The sequence below is a fragment of the Cotesia typhae genome, unplaced genomic scaffold (assembly GCF_013202065.1).
Source record: "Cotesia typhae breed Kobodo isofemale line unplaced genomic scaffold, CoteBio_Ctyphae scaffold_121, whole genome shotgun sequence".
In the NCBI taxonomy this organism is placed as follows: Eukaryota; Metazoa; Arthropoda; class Insecta; order Hymenoptera; family Braconidae; genus Cotesia; species Cotesia typhae.
This window is the reverse complement of record NW_027423773.1, coordinates 3949973-3962785: the sequence shown is the minus strand read 5'-3', so window position 1 is coordinate 3962785 and position 12813 is coordinate 3949973. Positions and strand designations below refer to the sequence as shown.

Sequence of the window (12813 nt, the reverse complement as noted above, 5' to 3'; positions counted from 1 at the left end):
GTTCTAATGGAATTTAAAATATAAAAAATATTTAAAACTATAGAGATTTAATTTAATTCAAATTGGTAAATCACCTTTAGGTAGTGCAGTAGATAAGTTTTACCTTCTTCGTTTGTTTCTAGAGTTGAAACTAGTGCCAGAAATGAAAATGATAATAAAACTGATATTTATTGATACTTAAAAAAAAAGTAAAATTAAAACGGTTGAACCGGTACATTGATAAGTTAACCAGTTACTTCTCTACCAACATTTAAATCAACCAATCAGAAAATTTACTCGTTAACCACCTCTTCGAGCTCAAAAGTCTGATAGAAGTTTAATAAAACAGTATTTTTTTAATTTTGAAACCGCAATAACGTTTGAATAAATGAACCGATTTTTACGCGGTTGGCAGCATTCCACCCAGTTTTCTAAATTCTATAATATACTTTTGAACACAAATTGATCAAACCGAAAATCTTAGAGAAATTTGAAAAATTTACTTTTTCCGAATTTTTTCGACAACGATGACTCATAAAGCAATCAAATGATTTTCACGTTCTTGGCGGCGATTGATGTGGTTTTTCAAGCTTAAGAGCGGATTAGTTTTTGGAATTGATCGAATAAGCAATTTAGAAGTTATTTAAAAAAAATCATTTTTTTTTTTATTTTATTTTTTAGATTTCTCAAAATCTAACGAACCGAATCAATTCAAATTCTTACGAAATTTAATGGCAATGATACTCTTTGGATCGCCAGCTATCTCGATCCGATCGGTCAAGCCGTTCAAAAGTTATAAGAGGTTTACATACATACATACAGCCGCACGGATACCATCGCGGGGATAGTCAGGGAAGCTTCCTAAGACCTCAAAACATCGAGATCTGATGAAAACTTGATTTTCGCAAAACGGGGTGAAATCAATAACTTCCCGAATTTTTAAAAATTTTCAATTTTTTTTAGCAGGAAGTTAAAAAAGTCATTAGTATAAATCATTGTAATTATCAACTATTTTATTAAATAATGAATCACATTTATTGCTTTGATGGAATATAAATAGTACAAAATATCTAAAACTACGTAGATTCAATTTACATTGATAAACTTGATAGAAAATATTCCAAAAATCAATATAATAAAGTATCACATGATTCGATACATAAATATAAAATGCAATTACTGACATTTTGAATTCAAAATTTAAAAATGTTCAAAAAATGGAAGAAAAAATCGTTTGTGTTTGATTACTGTAAAATCGGATATTCGAGGTAAAATTTTTATTCAAAATACCCCGGGTTGATAAAAAGACGCTTGCTAAACCCTATTAGCTTTAAGGTAGCAGTTTGGCATCTATAGTTTGTCCCTTTGAGTTGTTTTAGACGGTGATCAATCTAAAAAATTCGTCCAAAATTACAATCAATAAACTTTTCATAGTTAAATTATTAAAAAAAAAAAAAAATTATTAAGAAAATTATTTACATTATGATAAAGTCCAACTAAATCTAAACGATAAGCTTGTTTCATGAAGACCTCGCAGAATATTTGTATGAACCAAGACCCATACATGCTGTCTCGGAATGATACATAACCAGGTAACGTTGATTGGAACACAGCAATATCCTCAAAATTGCGAAAAGATCTATTAACACGTGAATTTGTAGGGTTTTCTTCATTCTCGTCAATTTCTAGGTTCAGAGGTTTGATGCTGTTTTTACACTGGGAACCTTTGGAAGTCAGAGCCTTTTGTTCGTTTATTCCTCTGAAATAAAACCGACGCATTAACTAATTATTATTAATTAATAAATAATTAATAACCTGCAGTACTATTCGACTGTCAACTTTTGCTTAATGATTTTTCGATAACTATAATCTTAATACAGATAGTTAGGGTACTTTTTAAATAAATAAAAAAAAAAAAATATTGCTATCCTAGGATCAATTTCGAAATATTTAATGGATAATTATCACAAAGGCAAACTTATAAAACCAAAAAACTATTTAGAACTTCTTTAACCCTATACTAGACTGGTAACAAACGCCACCTAACGATTTTAGTCAAGTGATGAGGGATTGTCGCAATGCTTTTAGAGCGTGCAGTGTTGCCAGTTCATACACGTTTGACAGGCAGAGACTAGAGGTACTTTCGGCAACGCTGCGGACAAAAAGTTAATTACGACTCTGGTTAAGCGATGAGGAAAGCCCCGGGAATAACCACAAATTTTTTTGTTGCAATTTAACGTTTTCGAAGATGTTAGAAAAAATTATTAGTATGTTCTAAAATGTTCAAGGAACAAAGTCAAATTTTTTTGAATAATTTTAGTAAATATTGAAGATGTAATAAAAAAAAAAATATAATTGAGCGTGGAGTCACCCTCATACGTTGACCAGTGCTAGAGTTAAAAACTCGAAATAAAAAATTTAATATCACCAAAAAATGTATAAAATATATTTAAAACAAAAAAATATCCCCATCACAATGTTTTACTTATTTTGTTAATTATTTATATGATAAATTAAATATCGCCGAAAAAATACCAAACCGTGAAAAGATATTAATTCAAATTATGACTTTTTTGATGATACCAAATTTATCTATAAAAATCCCTTTTAAAATAAAAATTTTGATTTTTCTCCTAATTATATGAATTAATATTTAACGTATAATGACATTTCCAAAAAACCTGTTTTATCATATAAATGTTGATTAATTGGTAATTACATGTTAATAAATAAAATAATAAATTAATCAATTTAACAAAATTACCTGCACGCTTGAAAAACAAATACTTTGGGTTTTCCCATCATGTTAGGACATTTCGCAGCTGAAAAGTATTGTATTATTTCCTCACACGTAATTTCTTTGTTCGGAGTGGATTTAACTCCAGTGTGATCAACCCCGTGAATCGCACTATCCTCATTTTTATTTTTTTCGGTCCCAGTCGAATTTCCGTGGGCAGAAACGATAACAAAGCAACAATCTACATGTCGTAATTTTTGTAATTTTGAAAAATCTCTTATCTCTTTTCTTATTTCCTGGAAAAAATTTATTAATAATTTTGATGAATAAAAATTAGTTAGTAAAATTAATTTGATAGTCAGTACTTACATCAGCAGTTAAATTTATTCTATCGATAACCTCAAGTCCCATTTGTTTGAACAACTCGATCAAGTTTTTATGATCTAACTTTGCTGATTCTCGCTTTCGATCAGAAGAAACGTACTCTATGATGGTTATTAATAATACCATTCCTCGAGGATTACTTTTCATAACGTACGAAGGTTCATTGGCTATTTCTATGAATCTTGTAGATTTCGTAACTGTGATCTTCAATGGTTCACCAGTTAAGAGTGGATTGTAAATTAATTCTTCATCACCTCTAAAATAATTTAATAGTAATAATTAGTATTTTATCAATTTTTACTCCACAAAAAATAATTATCGGAATTAATATTGTTACGTCCAAATTTTTGTACATAAATTATTTAATTTTATTTTGGTTCTGGTATTTTCAACCACTAGACCGGGAACCCAGAAGGATGAAGGAGAACGGTGCGGCTGTCTTATGTTGATATTTTTATATAATTATTAATTTTAACAAACGTGTATCAAAAAACAAAATTGATTTATACATTTTATGGTTTACAATTATTGCCGTTTACAATTATGAATTTACAAAATCGTGTGGTCTATGTATACTGTTTACTATGGGAACTTGTAATTTTTGTACCAGTTTTCTTATAGCCCGGTGTTACTATGTAACACACATAGTAAAATTCATTGGAAATTTTTTGCAGTGTATTAATTATGATTCCAAAACCATATCAAATATGGATATAAAATTCTGCACTTCAGTCCCACAAAAGGACAAATTTTTTAATTAAAAAAAAATTAACTAGATCTATAGATATATTTTTAATTTTTTCTTTGTTTTTTTGGAACGTAACAATATTAACAGATATCTAATAATTTTTTTTTTTCAATAAATTATATCAAAAAGCTCAGTATAAAGATATAAAAAAATTTTTTTTATATTAATATATAATTTTTTAGTTATAATTCATTAATTCTAATATTCAATTAGTGGTACTTAAATCAACAGAAATCTGATATCTGATTATTTTAATACTTTTATTACTAATAAGTCATGACTGAATGGTCAATTTTCAAAAAACAATTTTTTTCTTATAATTCATTTATTGAACAAAATCGAATAATTTGTCAGACATGTGTTAATTCCAATAATTAACTATTGATACTAAAATTAAGAGACATCTGACATTTGATCATCTATATTAATAAGAAAAATTTTGTGTCCAGGATAGTCATGTGATAAAATCGGTTTTTTTTTTTAGTGAAATTTAATGTCATTGCAAAGGTCTTGATTTGAATTTGTGCCTTTTCAAGGTTTCATATCATTCTCGCCGAAATTCAATTTATTATGATAAGAATTTAGGCTGCATTTGAAAATGCTCTGTTTCTAGATACATAATTAAGAAATGACCTTGTTTTTATAATTCTTTTAAATTGATTACGACAGAAAACTCTATATCAAGAAATTGCTGAAAATTATAAATGCAAAATTCTAAAATAATTTTTTAGTTATAATTTATTGATCAAGCAAAATCGAATAATTGGTCAGTTATCTGCTGCTTTCAAAAATTAATTAACTATTGATTACACTGTAAAAAATTTGCGGAGTGAACGCAGAGTAAACGTGGAGTGAACGCGGAGTGAATGATTTTTAATTGATTCACTCCCAGCGGGAGTGATCTTTACTCCGAGAAGGAGTTAATTTTTATTAATAATAAAATTCACTCCGCATTCACTCCCAAAATAAATGAATTTAGAAATAAATAAATTTTTGTAAAGAAAATATTTTTATAAACCCTTTTTATATTTAATTATTAAAAATTTAATTTATTATTTTTAATAACATTTAATTTAAATTATTATTATAATGTTTTTATATTTTTTTTCATAAATTAATTATAATTAGATAAAATTTTGCTTTATTAAATAATGATTTTTGTTAGAATTGCACTATACTTTTTTAACTATTGATGTTGTTAAAGATATACGCTCATCCCGCTGTTACACTCATTAAGAGCTTTCATTTGAGTACCCACATGCATTTTGATATATTTTTCATATATACATATATATAATATATATAAATATATGAAAAATTGATGTGGGTACTCAAATGAAAGGTCTCGATGAGTGTAATGTCGGGGTGAGCTTATATCTTTAAAAATGTTAATAGCTCACGAGATGCAAGGTCATTTCTTAATTATGTATCGAGAGATAGAGTATTTTCGACTGCAGTCTAAATAGTAAATACTTATCATAATAAATTGGCTATTGGTGAGAATAATATGAAACCATGAAAAGGCACAACTCCAAGTCAAGACTTTTCCAACGATACCAAATTTAATCATAAAAACCCATTTCATCATATAAATACACTGACCACAAAATTTTACTTATTCTTTTAATAATATAGATTATTATTATTATTATTATTATTATTTTGTTACTAAATGCTCAGGGGGGTTATCCCCGGAGTCCGATTCTCCGAGGGCCCAGCCTGAGCTCCATCCGTTACTGCTGGACCACTCCGCACAACAAGGCGGTTAGTGATCACAGCAGGCCAAAGTCATTTCCCTTAAGAGACGGAGAGAACCAAGTATAACAGCCTTCTGCATCCTAACTGCCAAGAACTCAGCTTTTGATGAACAAGCTGGAACTTTGGCAATTGAGGATACAAAAGACTGTTTCATCCCTCCAAGGACGCCAACAATCAGGACGACAAGCTTGACACGGTAACCTGGGTAAAGTTTGCCAATTTCAAACAGGAGATCCTGATATATTTGTCTTTTGTGCTCTTCTTTGGCTGAGATGTAGTATTCAGCCGGGACCGAGAACTCAATGACATAAATGTCACGGGTGGCCTTGTCGAAGAGCACAATATCAGGTTTGTTGTGATCTATCCGCCGGGTTGTTGCAAATGGCATGTTCCAATAAATTTTGCAACTGTCATTCTCAACAACCTGGGGAATATCCCCTGGCAGATAAGGCAGCACTGGTGTCACGTCAATACCGTAGCAATGACGAAGATAGTAATACAGTACTCTCAGGGCAGCATTGTGACGCTGGATATATGCACCTCTCGCCAGCACAGGATAAGCCGACAAAAGGTGCATAAGCGTCTCCGGATGTTGTTTACACCTCCTACAGGAAGTGTCCGGAAGCTGCACCTGGAGCACCTTGCTACGGTATTCTAGAGTGTTAATGACACCATCTTGGCAAGCAAATATGAACCCTTATTATTATTATTATTATTATTATTATTTGTTGATTTATAATAAATCATTTATAGTAAATTAATTTTGAGATTTTTTTGTAAAACAAAAATTCATCCTTATTTTATTTTTTTTTAAAACTCCGAACGCGGATGTTTTTCGGAGTGAAATCCGGAATCACTCCGCAAACAAAAACTCCGGATTCACTACCTACGCGGAGTGATTAATTACTTCACTCCGGAACTCCGAGTGATGGGAGTGAAATTCACTCCCGATTCACTCCGGATCTTTTACAGTGTAAACTACTTACGGATTATAAGTAAGATTATTATTGGTACTAGGTTGAGCACAAGTATCACTAGCAGAGTTGCTATTGTTGCTAATCTTCATCGTTGCTAATGTCATCGACAAGTCAGATTGCGGATTCTCCAACAAGATTATCAGATTTTCTTGGTGAGTTTCGCGCAGACATTGGATTAAACTTTTAAATGCATTAGGCCCCCGAGTTTTTATTTTCAACAAAATTTCACGTTTTGTTTCTAGTGTTTCCAGTCGATCCTGTAAATTTAATCATTATAAATTATAATGAATAAAATATATAGGGCATTTCACGCCAAATCGGACAGTTTAAAAAATTTTAATTTCAGATATTCTCAATTTTTTGGTATTTTTTAGTACCTCCCAAAAGAGGCCTCCCGATAAATTTTGAAATTTTTTTTATCACTTTCAGTTTCAAAAATGTCGAATTTAAAAAAAAACGCTCTTTTTTTGGTTTTTTGCTCGTTACTTTTTTAATAATGGTCGAAATTCAAATTTTTTTTTCTAAATTTTCATTTTTAAATGCGCTTTTCAGAAAAAAATATAAAAAAAATGTTTAAATGATTTTTCATTGACATTTTTTACTTTTAAGTTTTTAATCGTGTTTTCCAAATTTTGTGTATCTGTCGATTTTTTTGAAAATTTGCTATTTTCAACTTCTATCCATCCATCAAATTTCAAGCACGGTCTGGTAAGGAGCCTTACGTAATTACTATTTTTTATCGATTTTTAAAAGTTAAAAATTTTTTTTTCCGCTATAAATTATTATCAGTACCGGTTTTTTAAACTCTGTACTTCTTTTTTACTTATAATTTATAATAAATTGATTTCGATATATTTTTACCCCAAATAGGAATTTTGAAGAAATGAAGAAAGGCTAATTTTATTTACGAGTAACTATTAATAACTGTTTTTATTTGTATTCGTGTTTTTTTTTTTTTAATTTTACATAAACGACCATTTTGTAAATTTAAGTATTCCTTAATTAATATGTTTAAAAAAAAATTTGAATTTCGATCATTATTAAAAAAGTTACGAGCAAAAAACCAAAAAAAGAGCGGTTTTTTTTTTTAATTTGATATTTTTTGAACCAGTGTTTAAAAAAATCTTAAAATTTATCTGGAGGCCTCTTGGGGGGGCTAAAAATATCAAAAAATTGAGAATATCTAAAATTCAAATTTTTGAAATCGTCTGATTTGGCGTGGAATGGGCATATACTAATATTTAAAAATATTAAAAATCATGAAAAATTTGATAATCAAATTTACACCTGTCAGTTTTTAGGATTTCTTTAACCAAATTGTTAAAGAAGTAAAATTTTTTTAAATCTTTTTAGAGAATTAATTTAACTCTAAATGGAATAAAGAATGATCAGGTATCTGCTAATTCCAACATCAAATATTTTGAATAAATTCTATGTAGAATTTTAGAAATTAATTTTTAAAAAAATATAAATAATTTTTATAATTTACCTTCCATTTTGGCACACTAACATCATCTCTTAAAAAAATTTGGTGGAAAAACAACCTTGGCCAGATTGATACCATGTTGATTAGAGGCACTAATTTATCAATACATCGATCTATTTTTGCACGATCTTCTTGCTCCATAGTAAACAATAATACAATTGCACACAAATGTATATAAATATAAATATATCTTACAAGATAAAAAAAAAAATATAAATAAATGCTGGATAAATGCAACTGTGGGTGTTTAATTAATTATTTAATTTTCTAACCCATCCAAGTACCTAATGAATATTTTCATATATTCGTATAATACAAAATAATTGGTGTTATTCATCTAGTATATGGTTGGTTATCACTCTCACTTTTAAAATACTTTATCACAGACAACTTTTTAAATCAGTAAATACTGGAACACTGACATTTATAATTATACATTTTGACAGATAGATCAGTCGGATTTCAGTCAGATTTTTTCTTTGTTAACTCTGATGATTTCTGAGAATTTTAATACTTGCGTATGACTCACATGTCAACTGAGTACTACTGTCGTGCAATTCTTGCAGCTGCTATACTCGCCACTTGGTGCCTCAACATACTATAGCAAAATAAAATTTTCATTTTTATCCCGACACATGTCAAATGTCGTTTATAATTTTTCAGAGCTTCAAAAGATGAAATTTTTTAATAAAATTTTCTTACTATAATTTGTTTGTTAAAAAAATTATCAGATGTCTCTCAACCTCAGTGTCATCATATCTCAACATAAAAAAAATCCTCCTAATTCCTCCTAATATAAAATTGAGATGAAATGTATGTGAAACCAATTTATTCGTGATGTGATTGGTCGAATATATCATAAGCATGAAAATACATTCAAAGCCATAGTCAGGCGCGCGCAAATTACATTCTAATAATAAAAAAAAAAAAAAAAACTAGGAATTCAAATTGCGCGCGCGTTAATCCTAACCAATAATGAATCAGTCACCATTTTTCGAGATTTTCGATACTAAACTAACTTCAGTTCAATCATCAATTTTATATTATAGGATTAACTAAAAAAGCACAAAGATATTTTTATTGGAAATTAACTTTGATTAAAATAAATGTTGTAACAATTAAAAAATTAAAGTTTTGATAATTTAATCATCATAAAATAAGTATCAATGCAAAAAAAATTATTTGAAAACTTTATGTCATTAAATTTAGCTGTCACTTGACAATTTCTTTATTTTTTTTTTTAACAAACAAATTTGTTCCAAGAAAATTTTTTTTATAAAATTGCATTTTTTATTTAAAAAAATTTTTACATGTCATTTTTCTTCTATTTTTTTTTGTCATGATTTATTTGTTATAAAATTATTAAATATATACCATATTAATTTTCATGAAAAATTTTAAATACTTCCACAGCAAATTTTAGATTTTTTTACAAAAAAGTTAAAAATTATAAAAAATTGTTTGCGGGCTAATTTAAAACACAAAATTGTGTGAATTTTATTATCACAATCACAAATATGGTAATTATCTAAAATTGACTATTTTTTTTTATTAGTACGCGTAATTAAACAATTTTCACTTTCAGGATAGAATTGAATTTCATCGATATCTTTTCACCTGTCAAGAAATAACTCTAACAATCGATTGTTGATTCGATTATCGATCGCCAAACCAGTGTGGCCAGATCGTGCGATTTTTTTACCCCCACTTTGTACCGCTTTCAATATAGTCAGATGAGAGTGTCCTACAAAGTGGGGGTAAGAAAAGAGCACGATCTGGCCACACTGCGCCAAACTTGAAAACTCAGCTGTTATTGAGCTTGAATACTCGATTGAATTATTGTTATTATTTAGTAGGTTGCTCAAAAATTTTTTTAAATTAAAAAATTAAAAAAATTAATTAATAAATAAAACAAATAATTAATCTAGAGTTAAATAAACAATTAGCAAAATGTTTTTAATGAAAATAAATCAACGTTCACTTCTGTCAGGTAAAATATCTAATAACCGTTTTGTAGGTTATGTTTAATTATTTTTGTTTTAATTGAGAATTATTTATTTATTTATAAATGTGTATTGTTAATTTTTAGCGGATAAATTAGTTGTTGCAATGAACCAATCAATGGGATTGAAAAGGTATCCTGTGCCTTCGCCAAAAAGCGGTAATGCTAATGATTATTTTTATTTACAGACATCTGTTTTTTTTTTTTTTTTTAATTTTAAAGTTGATTTTTTTTTTAAATAATTTATAAAATAAAAAATTAACAGATATTTGATTATTGTTACTTTATTATTTTTTAATAATTCAGTAATGTTGAAGAAAATTTGTGGTACTAAAATTAACAAACATCTTACAATTTTTAGTTTTGAAACGAATAAATTACAAAGAAAATTCCAAAAAATTATGATTGCAATCTTTTAAAAAATTTTCATACTAATTTACTTTTTACAAAAAATAATAAAAATGGTCTATCTGTTGACTTTAGATGATTCAGCAGACATCTATTAATTTTTAAGATTTTTATATCCAAATGCTCCTGATAAAAGATTTTTTAAATAATTCAATTTTATAATGTTTCTAAATTTCTATTTGTAAAATTTTTATCTGGATTTTTTTCAGAAGTATATAATTGTAATAGAGATCTAAAAATTTGTCAGATATCTGTTAACTTCAGTATCCTAAAATTTTGCATACAAAAATAAAAATAAAATTTAGAATGTAACTTTGAAAAATAACTTTTTAATTCTAATTTATTTGTTGAAAAAAAAAAGAAAATGCCCGTAAAATTTATCAGACAAATTTTGTGCATTTTTTAGTAAATACATTATTGTAAAAAAAAAGTCATTCGCGAAAATTTAAGAAGATTATGAATGCAATTAAAAAGAAATATCTTATTACTAATTAACTTTTTAAATAAAAATAATTTTTTTTTCTATGAGTTGTCTTTTTAATTAATAATGTAAAAATACAAATTATTGATTAAAATAATTAATAACAGATATCGAGTACCCTGAGAAAATGAGATTAAAGATTATGGAAAAAGTACCACAATATCAAGGAGTGATTAGGCCATTTAAGATGCAAAAGAAATTGCGATTGATGAGAGGTCCTGAAGAAATACATACGTCACTTATTCATAAACAGTATGGAATAATTGTGAGTTAATTATTAAAAACTTTTGAGTTAAATGATTGATAATTTTTATAATAAAATTACTTGTGATTTAAAATAGGCTTTAAAAGGAGGAAGATTGAAGTACGAGCACTTTGAGATGGCGCGTATGACATTTGTAAGACGATTCAAGGAGTTTCCCAAGTTGTTCGCCATTTGGCGGGTTGACGCGCCTTGGCAGCCAATGACCAAAAAGGTAGATTTAATTATGAATAATCGGCAATCAAAAAAATTATTAAATATATACAATAAATTTTTAATCGATGTCTGGATTAAATTAGGGACAAGGTCAAAGAATGGGAGGTGGTAAAGGACATATAGATCACTATGTGACTCCGATAAAGGCTGGAAGGGTGATTCTCGAAATCGGTGGTGATGTCGAATATTTCCAGGTACTGAGTTTTGTTCAGTAGTAATATTGAAGCTTTGTAATTATCAGAGTGAGTAATTGACGAATTTGTCTTGCAGATCCAAAGGGTGTTGGAGAACGTGGCGATGAAGATGCCTTTTGAGGCCAAGGCTATCACTCATGAGATGATAGAGAGAGAACGCATTGAAGAAGAGACTCTCGAAGAAACTAATCTGAATCCCTGGACTTGGAAGTATATTATTCAAAACAACCTAACTGGTTGTCATAACTGGATCACGCCATCTGATAAACTTTGGTTCTGTAAACACCTATAAGTCTTTTGTAAATTATTATTAAGGGATCAAATAAAAATTTAATTATGGTAAAAAAGTAATTGTTCAATTTCTTAGCTTTTATTTCAAATAATTTGTTAAAGAAGTTTCACGTTAAAAGTAATGAATTTTTTTTAAGTACTTAAAGAGATATATCTTAACTGTAAGGAGTATCGGTTAAGACTGGTTTGTATTTAAATAATACTAGCGATTATCAATCTTTAAACTCTAAACTACTTCGATAAAGAATAAATATTAGCTGTATAAAGTGCGGTTAAAATTTTGTCAAGTTATTAAATGAAACTCGCTTTTAATTATCGCCTGAAAATCAAAATAAACGATTAACAATTTTAGATCTGTTGATTTCTTTAGATGAACTTTCGGGTTTTCCAAAAATTTTATTGTTTCGAAACCATCCCTGAATTATAGCAAACAAAACGAAAAGAAATCGGTCCAGTCGTTTTTGAGTTTTAGCGAGACTAACGCACAGCTATTTATTTTTATGTATATAGATAGGTGTGAGAAAAAATTCGGATAGCTCGTACTGGAATTTAAATCCAAAACATCCCGATTACATGTCGACTGCTCTTTAATTTTTCGATTTTTTAATACTAATGATTTTTTTTTTTTTCAAATTTTTGTTATAAACCATCCTTGAACGATAACATACAAAACAAAAAAAATTATTAAAATCGGTTAAGCTGTATTTGAGATTTAGCTAGACTAACGCACAGCAATTCATTTTTATATACATAAATAGATTACAATATGAGCTTATATACATACTAAAATAATTTTTTATTGTTCTTAGTTTAAATATCCTTAGCCTTACATCTAAGAAATGAAAACTAATTCTTCTGCAAAAACGACAAGCTACTCAGAAAATAGTATA

General features: G+C 28.1%; 2 protein-coding genes across 2 annotated transcripts; one reads left to right on the top strand and one right to left on the bottom strand.

Moving 5' to 3' along the window:
* Window positions 1-974: 974 nt before the first annotated feature.
* Window positions 975-8613, bottom strand: Dronc (Death regulator Nedd2-like caspase). Its single transcript, XM_074252821.1, has 6 exons — window positions 8073-8613; window positions 6593-6840; window positions 3086-3356; window positions 2744-3012; window positions 1459-1738; window positions 975-1370 (listed from the first exon to the last, which is right to left on the bottom strand). The coding sequence occupies exons 1-6, from the start codon at window positions 8208-8210 to the stop codon at window positions 1257-1259; spliced, it is 1320 nt and encodes a 439-aa protein (XP_074108922.1). The 5' UTR covers window positions 8211-8613; the 3' UTR covers window positions 975-1256.
* Window positions 8614-9856: 1243 nt separating this feature from the next.
* On the top strand, window positions 9857-11979 carry LOC141533638 (large ribosomal subunit protein uL16m-like). The gene is made up of 6 exons (XM_074252630.1): window positions 9857-10059; window positions 10159-10230; window positions 11068-11225; window positions 11302-11436; window positions 11522-11632; window positions 11709-11979. The coding sequence occupies exons 1-6, from the start codon at window positions 10020-10022 to the stop codon at window positions 11922-11924; spliced, it is 732 nt and encodes a 243-aa protein (XP_074108731.1). The 5' UTR covers window positions 9857-10019; the 3' UTR covers window positions 11925-11979.
* The last annotated feature ends 834 nt before the right edge of the window (window positions 11980-12813 follow it).